Source organism: Belonocnema kinseyi, chromosome 5 (genome assembly GCF_010883055.1).
Source record: "Belonocnema kinseyi isolate 2016_QV_RU_SX_M_011 chromosome 5, B_treatae_v1, whole genome shotgun sequence".
NCBI lineage: Eukaryota > Metazoa > Arthropoda > Insecta > Hymenoptera > Cynipidae > Belonocnema > Belonocnema kinseyi.
This window is the reverse complement of record NC_046661.1, coordinates 100,495,135-100,515,165: the sequence shown is the minus strand read 5'-3', so window position 1 is coordinate 100,515,165 and position 20,031 is coordinate 100,495,135. Positions and strand designations below refer to the sequence as shown.

Genomic DNA, 20,031 nt, shown 5'->3' with positions numbered 1-20,031 from the left:
GGCGGGGTGAAAATTATTAAATTAGTCAAATCGTTTGAGCTGAGCGAAAAGAATTTGTGGGCTGACATCCAATTGATTGATTAAAATCGGTTAATATATTGTGTTCCCTTTTTTGATTTGAAAATTAAAATTTTTGAAGATTCCAAAAAATTTCCCAATTACTTCGAAAATTATGGCGAATTATTTCCTGCTTTTCTGTCTAGTAGCCACCGTGACAATTGTCCCAAAAATTATTCACATCTCAGCCTTTTCTTTGAATTTTGTATACGGTTCAAATAAATTTCATTTACTTATTAGAATACTACACAATGTAGGATACTCCTGGTGAGAGGGCTTAGTAAACAACGTGCAGATTATTTTAATATAATTTCTTCTCTAGATCTATTCTTTATTTTTATGAGTCATTTATAATCCTAATTATTACTTTCCTCGAGCTTTTTGTCCATATATCTGTATCCAATAAAACGGTTAAAATGCGTATTGTACATAAACTTGTAATTGTACTTAATAAAAACTAAGAATAAAAAATACACTAAAAACAAACTTTGTTTAAGATCACTACTATATCACCTTTCATTTACTACATAATGATTTATATGACGCTCGATTTATTAACTAAATTGCAAGTAAATATTCAATTTGTGAAATCTGGTGAAAAAATCTTATGTCATTTACATTCTACGTAAATAGCATTAATAATTTTATTTTTCAATATGGATGCACTATTTTTAATATTACTGGTTTCAAAAATGTATTCAAATTTAAAATCTAACAACAGTTTTATTTTAATTTAACTAGATTGCACTTTAATTTAAAACCATTTAACGCCATGAAACATATGCAATTTTTTACTGAACTTTACTTTAATTAAACTAAAATTTTCTTAAATGCTGAATTTAACTAAATTGTATTTAATCTTTAAATTTAGTTTCACAAAATAGTTTTAAAAATTGCACTGCAATAAATGTTAAAGTACGAATAGAATTCTTTTTAAACTTGTTTACGTAGTATGTCGAAAATTTCTCTTTTAAAATACAGCAGACGAGAAATTAATTTAATTTAACTAAACTTTATTTAATTTTTAAATTCATCTAAATTTCATTTAAATGTTGAATTTAGCTACAATTGAAACAAATTTTATTTAAATTTGGAATTAAACTACATTTTATTTAATTTTAAAATTTATCTCAATTTCATATAAATGTTATGTTTATTAAAAAAAGAGTTTTTGAAATTTCACTACAATTCTAAAGTACGAAAAGAATTTTTTTTAATCTATTTATTTATTATCCCGAAAATGCCTCTTTTCAAACCAACCGTAAGAGAAATTGATCAATTTAAAAAAAATAATAAATAGAATAATTTTAGGCTCTCTGTAATATTAATACAATTAGGTAATTCAGCGTTCACAACATTTTTCGCGTACAGAGCCAGCCGACCAACTCAGCTATAGCAAATATTGCTATAGTGATGTCGAAGGCGAACGCGAGAAACAGAAAATCACGTTCGGTTTGGAATTCAACAACTTTCAGTGTACGCCCCGGCCCCACCTCGCCTATTAATGTGGTCGAAGGACGCGGTTGCCATAGAAACGACGAAAAGTTGAAGAGGGCAGCACCTCAATATGGTCGAAAATGTAGTTAGATATATATATCGGCCGTCCCCACTCCTGACCCTTGCCGCATCTAGGTAAAATATCTTTGGTCAAACTTCTGCTGTAAAACCTAAATGTGTCCGTCGATAATCATTATTTGCATAAATAAACTTTTTCCTTCCTCCTCCTCTTTGCAATTAACTCTTTTATTAACTCTTTTTATTAACATTTCCGGAAAAAATTTTCCACGTTATTTAAGCTTTTATTTTTCAATATGGGTGAAAAATATTGATCTTAGGGCTGACTTGATCAGCTGTTACACTCATCACATGGCCTTAAAGGATTTAAAAATATTTCCAAAAGTTTTAGTAACTTTAAAGATTGTTAAGCAATTAATTTTAAAGTTATTTGCAAAAATTCAAATATTTTAATAATTGTCAAGAGATTTAAAGGAATTTAAGAATATTTTAAGGATTTTACGTGCTTAAAATTAATTTTACTCAATTTCGAGATACTTCGAAAGATTTGAAATGATTGCAAAGAATTTAAAGACATTTAAAAAAAAGTCGGAGATGTTTAAAGATTTTCAAGAAGTCTTATATGATTTCCAAGAAGGATCACAGTCTCTGATAATTTTTGTTTTCTGAAAGTGCAAGAATAATCTCTTAACATCTTTAAAAAACACACTTTAACGAAGTACCAAAATTCAAAAAGTTTAACCGCCAACTATCCCATCAATGCCACCTGACCGCAATCACGGCACATTATATTTTTTCTTGATAGATTGTGGAAATCGCCCACTTGTACAATTACTAACAATAATTAAAAAAATGACTTTTCTGTCTGAAAAGCAAAGCCATATCACGATTTTTCACTTACTTTCGCCTACAAAAATTCATTTTACTCAAACTCCTATGTAATCAATGCTTTTCTGTCCACCAAGTGGTATGGCCTTATAGATTTCGACGTTACCGACCGAGTATGACGTAATGTTAGAATACTCAATAGTACATGCTTATATAGTGTGTACACTATAATTACATAATTTTTTTTAATTGAAGAGGCGCTCTATGGTAAATTGGGTGCATTGAACATACGTCTAAACTATGCTCTGTTTGCGCTAAGATTTTTTACTCTACGGCATTGAAATATATGAACTTTGGTCTCAGAAACCAACGCGTGGCGTCATCAGAGGCACTTTAACAGGTGTGTCGTTCTAGGCCGATATATGGGACCAAATGTCGGACATTGAAAACCTAAAAGCGGTTAACCGTTATTAACATCAAGGATTTGAAAGCTCATCTTTTTTCAATTTTGAGACATAAGACTTATTATCTTGTGAATATATATTCTTTGTGCTACAGTTAATTTGATCTTGTCTGTTATCAAAGTTTTGAAGTTACGTAATCGTCAGTATAAATAGCAGCAATTTTACTCCATAATTATCAGTCACGCTTACTAATTCCTTCTGTAGAATCATGAAGATTTTTATCGTACCCCTTGTCACACTCAGTCACAATATGGGAATCAAACGTTACATTAACATAATCAAAAATATAAACCTGATTATTAACACTTTTTTTATTCTTAAAGAAAATATAAAACAGCTAGGATATATATGGACTCTCGGCACGTGACATCATAAGTGAACGCTCCCTTTGTAATAATTATTCGTTTTTCTTGAATCTAATACACGCATTTCACAATCCATCAGAACAAAAGACGGCTAATTAAAATTTAAAATTCATCAAGTTACAGGACATTCTCTTTAAAAGTTTTGATTTTAACTCATTTTCTCACTGTTTTTTAAAGTTTCCTAGCTGCGCATGATCCAATAAAGCATAGTCCTGCCAGGCGCAAGTAAAAAAAAAAGTCAACCAATCAGATTCGGCACCCTAGGGCACCCGACCTTTCTGACATCTTGGATCGAGTGCGGCAGTTGGCTTCCCCTTACATTCGCGCCAATGCAGTGAGTATGGTGGGGGGCGTCGGTTCACTCCAGTCACTCCAAGTCAAACGTATTTGAGCATCGAATTGGCGGGACCATGGTTTGTTGGATCATGCTAGCTACGGGAAGGTATTCTTACAGTTTCGGTTAGGTGACCGTCCGTCCGTCATATGTTTTTGTCAGCAGGGAAAGGAAGGGAAATAATAGGAGGGGAAGTGAAGGTAAATTCGGGTAGGTGAAGTGTGAGAACCGAGGGAGAATGAGAAGAAGAGAAGTAGGGGAAGTAATAGAAAATGAGGAAGGATAGTAAGGAAGTCATGGTGAAACAGTGAAGGGGGAATAGAGGGAAAAAACGGATAGAATATACAGGGTGGACACGCTGGGACTTACATACATGGCGAGTTGAATGCTACCCGACTTGCATAACAGCAGGTCAGAAGCGATTATACAGGGGTATTTTCATATTTCGCGCCTTTAAAGTTTCATTCGGATTGGCCATTCCGTCAAGTCCGTGCATCTTCGGATCAAGTTTATGACAGTTTCCATGGTTGCGTTCGAAACTTCAAACGGATATAAGTGCCAAAACAATATAGATTATGTTATATAGTAATTACAAATAATAAAAGTGTTTAATTAATAATGAAGTGAGACATGTGAACTGCGAAGTAAACGTAATTTTTTTCTTTGATAATACCATTATAGAATAGCTGCTCAGTGACAAATAGTATAAAATAGTAATAATATTCTGCGCTTTCAGTGGGCGAAGAGTGAATGGTGTTTAACGCTTATTTTTACTGCATAAAAAAAGGTATGTTATGAATAGACAGGATATGTTTTAAATAAAGTGAATGACATATTACATGCGTAAACTTTAAATTGACATTGCCTATATTTACTGACAGCGACTAGGGCAAACCGGTGAATCTGAACATAACCGCTTGAGGTTTTGAACGCAACCATGGAAACTCTCAAAAACTTAATCCGAAGATGCACGGATCTTAGAGGAAAGAGTGTTTACTATGGAAGTGAAGAGAGGGGAGCGTAGAGGAGGAGAGATAGTAGGAATACATTTTTTTCATGATAGTATTCTTTATAAACCATTTTACATTTGATGGCCTCGAGAACCACAGAAGAAAATCAGTAACAAAAAGAGTCAATATAATCATGGAAAAGGATTTTAAACAAAATTTTAATTGAGAACCCTCGACCTTTTTTTATTTTGACAAAAATCAGGGATAATTTTCATAACAAATGGAACAAGTTGTAAGGGTGATAAATAAATTTTAAAAAGCATCATAATCTGATGTGTGTATTTTTTATTTAAAAAATATTGATTATTTATTCACATTTTTAAAATTACTAACACAGTTATTTTTCCAATGAATATGCCATAAGGTCATCAATCTCCTTTTTTCACAGAATCAAGACCAAGTGATCCGGGTTCACCAATTTTGAAACTAATGAGTTACTTATATAACCATTATGAGATAAATCAAGATTAAATCTCTTAAGTAACTTTAAAATAAAGATTTTATTTTGATTCCGCTTTTTTCATTTTTAAATATCAACACAATCCTCTTCTTCTGAGGCCTCTTTGAATGTAGAACGAAGGATTTTGGGCTACCCAATATCTAGCTGACTCGGGAATTATATCCCACATATCCTGCAAAATTTTTTCATATACACTAACGTCTCCAGCATCAAATAACAACCTTTCATCATCAATCCTATTTAAAATGGTTCCTACTAAAGACCAAAAAAACTTATTTTCCAAAATGCCATAATCTTTATTCAATTCTAAGGCTCGATCCAACGCCATTATAAAAAATTCCTCAAATGGAAAATTTCTCAAAAGTGTTTCCCACAAAGAATGTGAATAAAGGATCGGAAGAGCCTTGTTTATTTTCAGCCTAGTCATCATAAAAATCAGGATATCAGAATATCCTCTTTCATTTTTTTCTCGATCGATGGCCAACATTATATCCTCGAAATCTCTCATTTGGCATCTTTCATCTAAGTTATTCCAAAAATACTGTACAGCTAATTCCTGACCTTCAATTATTGCTCCCCTATACATATTTTCCTCAATGCTAAAACTTTCGTGACAAAATTCAAGCCAAGACATTTTCCTGTGATAATTCTCGTCTCTTTTTAAAAGTCCTGCACGTCTTAATGTTAATATTTTTTCCCACTCTTCGGAATGAATAAAAGAAACAAAATTTTCTTCTATTTCTTCACCTAATCGTTTTTTCCAGTAAATTATAAGACTATAAATTGAAAAAGTGTAAATTTTTTTCAAGTAGAAATCATTTTTTCTAACTTCATCGGGAATTTCGTTCCACAAAATGGGGACATAATCTTCTAGACAGAAAATACAAGCGACATTAAAAAGTTGAGAAGTTTCCAATATTCGGTGGTCATACCAATATTTGAATGTTTGGATTTTGTCTATCGTTCCATAATGGGTCCAAAAAATATAATCAGTGCAAACTATGTTAAATCCTAAATTCTTTGTGACAAATTTTGTCCACTGGTATATTTGGAAACCCATGGAACTGACATAATGTTTCAGAGTGTTGATTAAAAAATTCGGTAGAGGCAAGTTATTCATCAGAGACAATACTTTTTTCGTCAAATCAAATTTCCAATTTCTAATAAGAATGTCGTCTTCCTTTGAAGATAGTTCTTCAAAAAAGACACAAATTTTTTCCCTTATTTCTTTTCTTTCCCAAAGAGATACGGCGACTTTTATCAGGCAAAGACGCTGAAGATGTATTTCAAATTTGAAATCTAGCTTTAAGCCTTCTTCCATTTCTGGTTTTTATCTGAAATTTAAATAGATACTTTTCTATTATTTTAAAATGATTGAAGAGTTGAGAGCTTGTTTGAAAGCATATTGTTATAATTTATGAAATAATAATTTAAAATTACCGTTTAATTCACCATTTTAAAAAACAAAATAAGTAGTTGTTTTCTTCAATTCGAATATCGTCTCTCTTCTCCACTTTCAAAATGCAGTCAGAAACCTAAAACAAGTTTAAAAAAAGATTAAATATTCTATAATATTCTGACAACATTATCGCAAGAGATTTCAAACATCTTATTAAATTAACTTATAACATCCTCATCTCATCAGTCACTTGACTTAGTCCATGGCTATAATAAATAAAAATCCAAAATGCCTTCGGTATGTTAGGTAGTAACCATCTTAAGCCTGAGACAAAATTTTAAAACTGTCTAATAAGAACGAAAGAATCAAAGAACTAACGGCCCATAGTTTGCGGAAACACCATCTACAAGCTATTCAATGGCATCCTCAAAGAGAGGATATTGCAATCTATTGAGCCGGTATGGAGTGATATAGTTCAAGAACGTGAATACAAGAGAGAGCTGCCATATTGCAGAGAGGACCTGTTAATAGACAGGAGTATTGCACAGGATTCGATCAGGTATCGACGCAATATATCCATGGCTTTGATTGACTACCGAAAGGCGTTAGATAACACCAATCATAGACTACTTATCAAGCTGCTTGAATGCCTGGAGGTGCAACCAAGATGCATGAAAGAGCTTATGCTCTTGGTGCGGACAAAATTTTTTATAAAATTTGACAAAAGACAAGTGACTACCAGCTGCGAGACAAAAACTCTGGATGCATATGTGGCCCGCCGATCAGAAGAGAATATAAGGTCAACAACCTTTTACACATGGACGAACTTAAACTCTTTGCCTCTTCAAAAGAGGTTCTTAAAATCCTTGTAGCGGCAATAAATAGATACTTTAAAGCGATTGGAAGTGTGCCTGTGTCCATCTACTTAAGGGAAGACAGAAAACTACATCACCGTGTGACGATCGGGATGTAGGATTCCCAATTATCTGGGAAGAAGAAGATCCAGGCGACCAATATGCTGGCCATTCCTCCACTGCTCTACGCGTTTGGTGCAGTGAAATGGAACTCGATAATTTGAAGCAACTTGACCGAAGCACACGCAAGATGATGACAATCCATCGTAGTGATCATCCTAGAACTTCCGTACGTCGTATATACCTCCCTCTGGATAAAGGATGTAGAGGTTTGCTGATCTTAGTCTTCATCAAAGAACGTTTCTGACTATAAAGTACTCAGTTCTAAATAGCAAAGATTCTCTTTTGTAATTCGTACATCAACATTAGGTCGTCAATTCTGTGGCGTTTCTATACCGTTCCGCAGACAGGGACGCAGAGGAGATTGGTCTCCCATTTGATTCTAGCGATACTACACATGGCCTAGCATAACTAACACCTATAGTGTTCAAAAGTAGCGCACAGGAAGCAGAACATTCCCTTCTACAAAGAGAACATGCTCACAAGAACCTTTACGGTAAATTTTACAGTATTATAAGTAGAGGAGAGCTATTAATAAACATGTCCAACACTTGGACACGTTCTCAGTGGTGCTCAAAGTATGACTCTACAGGTAAATAGGGAGACACAATACGGCTCTAAAAGTATTGTACGCCTATCTTCGTCACTTCTATGATATTGATCTACTGCCCTCTTGATACACGTCCCGGGGGAAACTGGAGTCCGTTCTAGAGAATGATCAGTGTAAAATCTACTGGAATTTCTCCTGCTCCAGCTCTCAACGTATCAGTGCTACAAAGCCTGATATTGTCCTCCAAGACCTAAAGGCGAAAATAATCTGAGTGATTAAATTCTCGTCACAAGTAGATTGTAACACCACGACAAATTCAAGAAGAGAAACGGACTACATATTAAGCAATTCTATTCGATCTTGGCAGACTGTACCAAGGCTACGAAGTCCAACGTGTAATTGTCATAATCAGATGCCTTGGAGGTATGAAAGCTTCATTTCTTAGCTAACTTAACAAGATTCCGGGTTACCAACGTCTGGCCCGTCAACGCTATTCCTCGTAACATTCTATAAAGATCCGTGGATAGAGACCGGACTCCAAGGAACAGAATTGTACAATAGATTTAATGATGTCACGATGATTTATTATGATAAAAAGAGTTCTTTTTAATCTGGGAGGACGGAAAGCCACATCAGATTGGTATTATAACCGTTGTCACTATTCATTTTATATTAGTGTTTTAAGATTTCGATTGCTTCTCTATATTTTCTTGGGAAATCTTTCTTACTAAAGCAGTGGAGAGAATTGTGGATAGATATCCGCGATAAAGTCTTATCAAGTAGGATACTTCACAAGGAGCGACACGCCTATAGGACTGGTCACTCAACCGAAGACGGCCCTAAGCGTAGCAGTAAACCCAACTAAAGGTCATGTACATTATGTACATTATGTACATCGAAGGTGCCATCAATAACACCTCCGGAGAGGCGATCAGGGCAGCCATGATTGCACATGGTATGCCTATTGCAGCTTTGGAATGAACCTACCACATGTTGGCCAACAGAAACCTAACCACGACTAAGGCTGATACCACTTTATGTGGAACAGTTAAATCAGGATGTCTACAGGAAGGCGTCTTATCGCCCCTGCTTTGATGCTTGGTAGTGGATGAACTGCTTCACCTGCTCACGAGTCAGTCCCACCACGTTATAGGCTATGTGAGCGATGTACTGATTATCGTGCGCGACCAGCATGTGATGTGCTCTTCGGAGTGAACCACAAGTATATTTAAACTGGAAGGACAACAACTGGAAATAAAAGAACGAGTTGAATATCTAGAAGTTATTTTGGATCAGAAACTGCTATGGAACGATCACTCGGAAAAAAAGTGCAAAAAGCTTATAGCTATTATATGGCTCTATAGGAGAGCCATAGGGAAAAGCTGGATCTCAAAGCCGGAGACACTTATGTGGATCTACACAGTGACCTTGCAACCCATGCTAAACTATGCGGCGGTGTTCTGGTAGAATAGGGTCGAACTTTCCACTATGAGGTCTCGACTGGCAAGCGTCACTGGTGCCTCGAAGTCGATACCCGTGATGACTCTAGAGCACTAATAGCTTTGGAGCCTCATTATCTCACCCTCAAGGCGTTGTCTGAGAAGCGGCCTGGAGATTGAATATGGTCAACGACAGAAGGATCTCGACAGGCCGGAGGCCGACCTTGAGCATGCTCAGGGACAAAATGCCGACTCGCTACCTCTTCGACCAAAAATTTCTTCCACCAGTTGTCGAGTGATCCTATCCACGAAGTAAGAATGAATGAACGATGTGATACATCTGCCCAGTGATGAATACAACTAATTTACAGATGGCTGCAGGAACAAAGAGAATTCAGGAACCGGTGAACATCGTAGAAGCAATGGAATGGGCTTCACAATCACGATAGGGTCCTATGCCACAGACCTACAATCTGAGATTATGGCCATGCTCCAGTGCGCCAACAAAGTAAATCAGTATAGCAACAACAAAAAAATCCGTATTTGCTCAGATAGCAGGGCTGCTATAATGGCCCTAAATGGAATAACGATCACGTCGCTACTAGTTTGGGTGTGCTTTGAGGCACTGAATAAGCCAGCGACAGAAAACCAAGTCACTCTGCTTTGGATCCCTGGACACAGCGGCATCAAGAGCAATGAGATATCGGACAGGCTAGCAAAACTAGCAGCAAAAGAAAACTTTACTGCACTCGAGCCAGTTGTGGGCATTGTCAGTAGGTTAGTCATTAAAAATATTAACAGTTGGCTAACTGAGAAACATCAGAATAAGTGGAGTGTGGTATCTAGCTGCAGACAGGCTTAAACACTCTTCGGCTCAAAGCTAAACTCTCACCGAGCGAATGAATAGCTCAATCTCAGGAGGAATAAAGTCAAGGTCCTAACACAAATGTTTATAGAACACGAAAACCTCCGTTATCCCAGACATAATATAGGGCTTGAACAAAATCCTCTCTGTCGTCTCTGCGGAAGAGATAATGAGACAACTACTCATATCCTATGTCACTGCCCCGCAATTGCGGAGAAACGTCAAACACTCACAGCCAGTCACTGCATCAGTGAGCCATAAATCAGCCGACAGCGTGACTGTGGTCCTCTCCTTACGGAGAGGGCTTGAGGTCATGCTTAGGCTTACAATGGGACAGAATGCCAGAGGCTCTTACGGTCTCAACCCAGAATAATGAGAATAAAATTAAAATAATAATCCAAGGTCTTTTGTTTCAGGAGTCATTTACTGAACTGACACTCTTCCTTATATATTCCTCAAAAACTATTTGTCGCCACACTTTTCAGTTCTGGCATATCTCTTTTGCTTCCTTCACTTTCATGTATTTTCTCTTCAAGATCTTCTGTTTCTAGGGTGGATTATATCTCTTCAAATTATGTTCTCATTTACACATTATAACCACTCTTTCCTCGGTCTTCCCCAGGGGTATGGTGTGATTTACTTTACATTAATATACCTGTTTTTTCCCTCGTTTATCTTTCATTCTCTCAACATGCCCGAACAATCCTAACAAATTTCTTTCATTCCTGTTAAAAAGTGTCTGATTTATACACATTTTTTTAAGATTCTTGTGTGACTAACTTCGTCCACTAGCTTTTACCGGACAGAATCTACAGGTATTGCATGTTAACCGCGTTAATTTTACTTTTATTTTTGTATTGGTGTGCCTAATTTATACGCCTATTTATCTCTCCACCTATCTTTCGGTCATCAGTCAATTGACTAGCAAGAGATATTTACTTATCACTTTGTTCTATTCTCTCATCATTTAGGACAATATTGCACATTTACGTTAATTTTTAAGCCCTAGTTCTTCATACTAGTATTCAGTTCGCTGAACATTCTTTGCAATTCTTCGATTTACTCTGTCATAGGAACCATATCATCTACGAACGCTAACCCACGTACCCTTACTGTCCCATTTAACCTTTCACTCGCTTTGCTATCTTCATATATTATTTGCATTGATTGTAAAACCCATACATTCACTTCGTACTCTATCAGGGCTTCCCAAATTTTAGTTCTATCTATCTTGTTAAAAGATTTGTCTCGGTCAACAAGTGCACAAAAAACTTTTTTATATACTATCAAACATTTGTGTGTGATCTGTCTCAGGTTAAATATTTGATCCGCGCATAATCTTCCTGACATAAATCTACTTATTTTCTTCTGGTACTTGCATTACCATATACATGAATATTTTTGAATATATTTTACTCACGGCACTTAATAAGCAGATATCTCTGAAATTATTGCAGTTGCTTTTATATCCCTTTCTTTTGCATATTTTGGTTGTAATCGCCTTTTTGCAGTCATCTGGAACTTCCCCCAGCTCGATACATAAATTTATCAACACGCATAACCTGTGAGGCAGCAGCCGTACAGCAGCTTTACAATTCTTGAAGTGCTTAGTTATATCCCTAACCTTAGATTCACAGACTTACTCAGCCGAGTTTTCTAATGTATCGTATTCTATGTCACAGTTGTGTTGCCCTATAGCTTCACCGCCCAACAATTCCTAAAAAGAATTTCTCTAAGCGTCTGGTATCCTGTCTGTATCATATAGCATAACACCCTGGATATTTCTCATGCTGCCTAACTGTGTACTTCCGACCATCGCCAATTTATAAAACAGTTCCTTGTTTCCTTTAAAATCGATTTCCTTTTTTCTGTTTTGATGCTTTCTTTTCTTTTGTATTTTTTTCTCTGTAATAATTTTCAAGTATAGTTCTCTTCTTATCACTAAGTCCTGTGATGTTCAAACTTTCTTTAAAGCGGTTATTTCTTCTCGTGAACGTCTGACCGGATTTAATCATTTCACCGCGCTTTATCAGACATTCTTCTTACAGCGCAGCACCGCACACTCTGATCGCAGTTCTAATAATGATATTCTGGAACATAGTCTATGTGCCCTCTAGATATTTAATGCGTATTAGCGCCTCCCAAGTTTCCCTATCTATTCGCACTTGCGGTTTCTGTATTTTCTCGATTTTGATTTGCGTTTTTTTTCTTCTTTTTGATTCTCTTTCTTGCCCATACTTGAGTGAGTTCATTTGTAAGACTAGAAGGTAATGTGATCAGTATTGCATTTAAAAACTTTCATAACCCTTGTATCTTTTAGTAGCTCTCTAATTTTTCCATCCGTAGCAACAAAGTCAATCATAATGTGACTATCTCCGCTGCACCAGGTGTACAATAAGATTAGTTTATGCCTAAAGCAAGTATTCGTAATAAAGAAGCCCTTTTCTAAGCATAACGAACTAATTTGCCTCCGTTGCATTTTTTTCTGGACCCTCAAAATTACCTAGCCCCCGTTCTCTGACCTGGCGTTGAACATCAACCCAACCATTCATAACTCCTACTAGAACGATTACTTTCTTAAGATCGCAAGTACCTACAGTATCATTAAACGGTCCCAGAAAACGTCTTTTAATTAGTTTCTTTCATTATCAACAGATGCGTAGCACGCTATGATAAATAATATTCTGATCCCTAGTTTCATTCTAATCCATCATGCCTAACATACTCTTTTGCTCTCTTATTCATAATCAATCCGATCTCTTGACTACCATATGATTCACTTTCTGCTTCTGACCATCTTGCAAGTCCGTCTTTGAACTCCCCATTTTTTAGCTCTTTGATATCGTCATTCCTTTTTGTTTTGATTGGTAGCCAGATAGAAAATCGAGCATTTTGAAAAGAATTTTCGTTCGAATTTGAGGTATTAGGGGAAAAATGAAATAAATTACTAATAAAACTATCCTTTTCAGTATTATAATATAATCCTTATTAATCTTATCATTTTTTTAAACCATAATTTTCATAAAATACAATATTTCTTCTAATTATATTATAAATCAGCGGAATAAAAATTTTTATTTTGACAGAATTTTCTGCAATCTACAAACTTGGAATTTTCCCATAAAATCCTAATTAAACTTTTAAATATTACAAAATTACATTATTTTTACAATTATTTGTTACTTTCAATAAAGTGGCTCTAAGTTATTGAAAGTGAGAAGATTTACTTCGGATTTAAAATCTAATTTCATGTTTTCCCCCGTCCTTACTTCCGATCTGTAATTTCTACATTACGATATTTATTTCGAAAGTTTTCAAATTAAAAATTATCTCGTGTGTTGGATCTCGCGCTTCTGGCACGATAATACATTTTCCTCGAGCTTTGCGCTTGATAATGTATTTACCTTGCGCTACGCGATCGGCCTTTGTACTTCCCCCACATTTGTTTATAGACCTTTTGAAAATAAAGTTCATACTATTGACAACTGTAATTTAATGATTGTGAATTCTCTTCTGTTAAAGCTCCTTCGGCTTTAACGTACGCATTCTCATCACACATAGCTTTACTGAAAAATATAATTTTTATTTTTATGACAATTTTAAAAATTAAAACAAAAACTACGAATTTCATCAAAATATGATTTTAAGAAATTTTGTAGATATTTTTAAGGTTACCAATTTTTATTATAAACATTTTTTTATTTATCTCGCATATTTTAGCTAGACATTTGACATTTTTATTTTGATAAACAGTTTTCACAAATAAACCAAAAAATATTCGTCTCATCAAAAAAATGGTCTGCAGTAAATTTGTAGATCTTTTTATGGTGAACAATTTTTCTTCTTAAAATTTGTTTCGTTTCTCATATAGTTTTGCTAGAATCTTCTCATTCAGATAAGAATTTAAAAAGCCACATCTTACTTGTTCTTTATCCTCCAAACCTTTGATTCTCTCAATAAAGAAATGGTCGACTGGTTCGTGAACGAGACGATAGCACTAAAACCTAAAAGAAAACAAGAATATAGTAAAGATGTTTCGAATATTTTATAAATACAGAAATAAAGTTGAATTAAAATTTTTCTTGTAAAAATTAATTTTCGTCAAAATAAAATTTTTATTCAAACTCAGAATTAAATTAAAAAATCGAAAATAGTTTACGGCATAACATTTTAATTAATTAATTACTTGTATTTAAAATTGAATTTGAAGAATTTTACATTTACGCTTTTACCGGTATATTATTCAAGTTAATATATATTTTTTAATCTGAGATATTAAAAAATAAATTAATCATGCATTTCGTTTAAAAGGCTAACTTTAATGTTTAATTTCAAATGTAAGAGTATCCACAGGGTATGAATAGTACACAACTAAATTATTATTTAACACATTTATTATGTTATTAACATTAAAAATACATAACAATACATATTTACAAACATTATCAATATAACATCAATATACAAGCGTAGAAATATGTATAAATGCACAGGAATATATTCATTTAAATAATATACTATAAATATAATATAATATAAAACCAGTCATTCGAGACATTAAAAAAATGTATTTGTTTAAAAGAAACCAGAGCCGGCGAATTACAAATTTTGTTACTCAGAATATTTCAATATTTAAAACCTTTTCGGTATGGAAGCCTGATTCTAAAATCGTTTAATTTTTAATGTACAAACATTTTTTGACTAAAATTAGAAAATGTTCATCTAATTGTACGATTTGAAACGTTTAAAATTTAAAGACTTTAATGTTTATTTCACTCCTGACAGTGAGTCACTTTTGATCACTTCTTCCACTTTTTAATTACCTTTATTTTCATTTTTACGTTTGCTTGAAGATTTTAAATTTCAAAGTTTAAAGTTGTTTAGTGTTTTTATGCCAGGTTTAAAAAGGATAGTTTGAAAAATTAGCTAAAATTCTGTAAGTGCAATAATTATACGTGATGAATTTATATTTGCTTTGTCTCCTCAAAAAGAATTGACTTGGACACCAAAATGTGCCAATTCATGTAATGCAATTACATTTTAATTCTAAAATAAGACCAAAAATGGACTAAGAATATTTTTTTTCTGAATTCAGAATTGATAAAGTTTTTTGCATGCAAAACGAATTATTATTCATCTGGCACTCAAAAATTCTATTTTAGGACTAATGAATTACTTTTTATGCATTTCCCAATCATTATTTATCATAAATATTAAATTTGAATATTTATATAATTTAAAGTACCCGCGCTAATAGACCGCACGCAGGCGCGCCGGTGCTTCTCCAGCGTCCGCGCTGGACGCTGGATGTTCTTACGCGATCGCATGCCAATACGCAACTTAGCTAAAGTATCGTCACCCTTCTGAAAATCGCCTGTTTTTTGTATGTAGTTTACTATAAGCAGACGAATTATGAATAGAAAAATATTTCGAAATTCTTGTGAGTTCATTGTCAAAGTTCCTATTTAAGTTCAGATATTCGTAGTCTCGTGAATTGAATTAATTATAGCTTTAACGTCATTGTGTCTAATGACTCTCTTCCAGTCTACTAGACTACCCGAAACATTCTGAAATAAACAATAATCGCTCGGAAATTGCATTGACCCTCAATAGTATGGAAATTGTTGATGCGCATTATTGGCTTTATGATCTGATAACTTGAAAACAATTAAGTTGCTTTCAACGTTCCAGCAAACAATGGTGACCCACATCAGTGAATTTTTTAATCAAATTCACTTATGAGAGACACCATTGTGTCCTGAAACGTTTGAAGCGACTTAATTGTTTAATAATAGGGTCCACCATCGTGTCGGAACGTTTGAAGCAATAAAATTGTTTTCAATTCACCTGACCCTAAAGTCAAAAACGTACATTAACAATTTCCACAGAATAAATAATAATTAATAACGAACTGAAACGCTGAACTGAACTGAAAAGTTGCACCTCCTGGTGCTCAGCCCAGAGCACCGGCAAAACGACGAAGAGGAAAACGAGACGCCCAGAGTAATAAGATCAAGGATACTCAATTCCGAACCAAAGTCGGCGAACGTGTACTCAAAGAAAACCGTAATCGTATAGAAGAAGCACACCCCGACCTTGGAGCCGCGGAGAGAATGTTTGCTGGATAAATGACTAGTGGTACCCCGGTAGCCGTCGAGTTACAGAGCTGTACGACGGCGAGAAGGTGAGGATCATCGTTCCTAAAGTCTCTCTAGGGGAGGCCCTAATTAAAAAGCAAAGGATCCTAAATTCCGTACCAAAGTCAGAGAACACGCGCTTAAAGAACAAGGAACGAAGATTGAAGCCGCTCACCCCGACATTGACGTCGTAGAAGACATGCTCGCTCGCCTGACGATTAGCGCAACTCCTGTAACTTCAGAGTTGCCAATTACCTTGAGAGCATTCGGATTTATGGTTCTAGGAGCCTATAAAAAGGCTTGCCACGAATTAAAGGTCCAAACCCCATTAACGCCGATTCATCAAACAAGTAATCGTCAGCAGTTCGCCGAAGTTTAGATTTAGTTTCGACTGTAATAGTACTGTCATGTTACATCTAAGCTTTCTTTTTTTTTCTGCGATTGCCGGATTTCTCATTCATTTTATTAATATCAGTTCGACAAATGTTATTTTTATTTTGACAATCATTATATCGTCAATGCATGTGCATCTGATTTTTATTCACAACTATCGGATTTTCAAATTTGCCTATGTTTATAACACTAAGTTCGTCGAGGTGTCGGTCTTTTGCTCAATTTAGTCACACTATCGACCGATATCGAGTTTAATTCCACCAAAGCTCTTTGTTCTGCATTCCATTTCGATTAATAAATGCGATTGCCGAACCAAAATAATTGCTAAGCAGATTCCAGAGATATAATATTTTAAAAACATAATTTTTTGTCAATTTTATACCGTCAAAATTTATTGACGGCAGATGGTCACTTAACCGCCTACAACTTACCTGTATGATTTGTGTAGTGTGCCATATTTATTATAATTATTAACCATTTACTCCATTTCATAACCACAATTGTCATAATCTCACCTTGACCTCACGGTTTGAAGAGGGAGAGCGTGACAGGAAATTGACGAGGACATAAGGGAATTCAATAATTCAATTACGAACATACCCGTAGACGTCAAGATGAGAGTACTCATTTTGTGGTTCTTGATCAATTAAAAATGTTTTAGTTGTGTCGATACGACAGGTCTCTGACCGTCCCGTGGCTTGGTCATGTGCGATAGCTTTGCCGAAATCTCGAACCCAAAGCGAACAGGAAGAAAGTCATCTTTTTGTCAAACACCCGACCGTGTGTAACAAAAACTAATAGTACGTCCTGACGAGAACTTGGTCTTAGGATATTGTGTGAATACTGTGAATTTAATATTTCATCGAATATCTGATCGCACCTACCTCCAGTTATATTTGACTGAAATTGTCGACAGGAAAACATAGAAATTGGAAATATACGGATGTCCGAATCCAGTTGGAATGCTAATTGAATTGTAGACAAGAGTTAAAATATCGGAATTGTAATAACGCCAATGTAAGTAATCAAATTGTCCATGAATTCTAATAATTATGTACTTCTGGAATTTCGCTTGTAGTCTCTCTTAATTACTATTGGGTCAGCCCAATCGACCTACCCTACTTTGCGTAGTTTCTGCTCTTGCTCATATTATAAAATTTTCTTGCTAGTTGGGCATAGAATGGCTGGCGCCAAGTGAAGGAATGAATTTTGGAAGAGTAAAATTTACCATTATCTCTCATCGAAACTAACCCCAAAATTTTATTCTGTCTCCACGTATCGGCAATAATAAGAAATTAAAAAAGTATTTCGACCTACGCTAGAACTATGCCTATTGCAAAATACAGTGTATACTAAAACAAAAACTTTCTCCTTAATTTTCTCCAAACGCCATTTTGGCTTATGTGCGCTTCTCCATGCAAGGCTTCAATTCCGATAATTTTTCGCAACACCTTTCAATTTATTTGGTGAAAAAAACATCAAATTTTCCAGATATGATGTGTTCCTGATGAAATCTATCCGAGGCAGAGAAATTCGAATTCTCACTCGTCGCCGTCACTCTTCCGAAATCAGTTAGTTAAATTTTCCAATTGAATTAGTTAACCTTTTTTTTAATCGAGTGCGAGCTAACAACAAACTTCATATAAATTCAGCGTTTTTCTTCTTCCATCTCAGATAAATAATGAAAATTATATTATGCATCTAGACTGGATATCAATCATTTAATCTGTATCACATGTAACTTGATGTCAAGTCGAAACATGCTGGCAATTGTTTAATCAAATTTTTAACTTAAAAAAAAACGGTTTAGGCCTCAACATAATTATTAGTTAGTGTTCTATCCTATTTCATTAATCTGAATTTGTCGTTCTGTTCGCGATTTTGTGATAACCTACATATTAAGAATCTTAATCCCGCCTTGGGTAATTTAAAAATATTATTATTTTCATTATCCTAAATCACCGATCAAAACGAGAATAAGTTTTTAATTGAATTAGATAAGTGACGGAATCCAATCCAAATTTCGCGGAAAAGAACTTTAGTTACACTTTAAAAATACAATCACTTTTACGCATAACATTTTAACGATCCTGCCAGGTTGGTCTAAAACGATCTCCGTGTCTAGGAGACCTTGTGAGATCAGTAAAAGCAATCATATTGAATTTTTAGTAATATTATTGAAATTGAGGTAAGTTAAGCAATTCTTTTTGTCCCGCATAATACCCTGATGGAAGTAAATGGATGGAATCTATATGCGTTTGAATAATTTTCTATCTCTAAGATCCCAAAATCCCAATGTTCCTATCCATGTCTATCTGCCACTTATCTACATGTATCCTTTTCTTTCCACTCCCAATCCCTATTCTAGTGTTTCTATCTAAATAACTCCTTTGCTTATCCACGCCTATATTTTTCTATGCGTAAGGCAATCCAAAATCTTGACCGTCTTTTTCAATCCCTATCTTCTTATCTCATTGAATCTTTTTCTATCTTCTCTAAAATCTAAGATAGCCTTATATTCTTGAATCCAAGGCTTTCTACCTAAACGAATCCACAGCTTATCCACCTCTATCTTTTTCTATCCATTAGACAATCCAAAATCTTGCCTGTCTTTCTCAATCCCTATCTTCTTATCTCATTGAATTTTTTTCTGTCTTGCCTAAAATATAAGATAGCCCTATCTTCTTGAATCTCAGTCTTTCTATCTAAATGAATCCACAGCTTATCCACCTCTATCTATTTCTATCCGTTAGGCAATCTTAAAATTCTTCTATCTTTTTTAATCCCTATTTTCCTATCCAAGTGAATTTATTTACATCTTTTTTGAATTATAAGATAGCCTTATCTTTTTGAATCCCAGTCTTTCTACATATATAATTGTATCCACACCTTATCCTACTCTATCCTTTTGGAACTTCGTCCCAAAACACAACTGCCAGCAGCCTGTCACCAAATGCAGAATTCTGCATTTTTTGTCTTTGCATTGATTGGTTGCGAGCAACGTAATAGTTGACACGCGACCAATGAGCGTACTGCCCTAACGCAAGCGCGGAGAAAACTCACAAGGAAGGTACCCGAGGTGTACCTCACCGATTTTCTTGAAATTGTGATTTGATGTAGAACATCAAAAAATATTCGCCACGTATTTTTTTATACGTGCCCATAAGCCCATTTAAGGGGTGAAAACCACCCTTGAAGTTCACCCCTAAAAACACATTTTTTTTAATTTCTCGAATACAAT

The 20,031-nt window shown here is 34.8% G+C and overlaps 1 protein-coding gene across 1 annotated transcript in view; it reads right to left on the bottom strand.

Annotated features, from left to right (window-relative positions):
• Nucleotides 1-4,930: 4,930 nt before the first annotated feature.
• The window catches only part of LOC117173328, a 23,344-nt gene continuing 8,243 nt past the window's right edge, over nucleotides 4,931-20,031 (bottom strand). Inside the window, exons 2-4 of the mRNA XM_033361824.1 lie at nucleotides 14,183-14,264; nucleotides 6,474-6,568; nucleotides 4,931-6,367 (exon numbers count right to left, since the gene is read on the bottom strand). Coding sequence (XP_033217715.1) covers nucleotides 5,107-6,354 — 1,248 coding nt within the window. The 5' untranslated portion in view covers nucleotides 6,355-6,367; nucleotides 6,474-6,568; nucleotides 14,183-14,264 and the 3' untranslated portion in view covers nucleotides 4,931-5,106. The remainder of the gene's footprint in view (nucleotides 6,368-6,473; nucleotides 6,569-14,182; nucleotides 14,265-20,031) is intronic.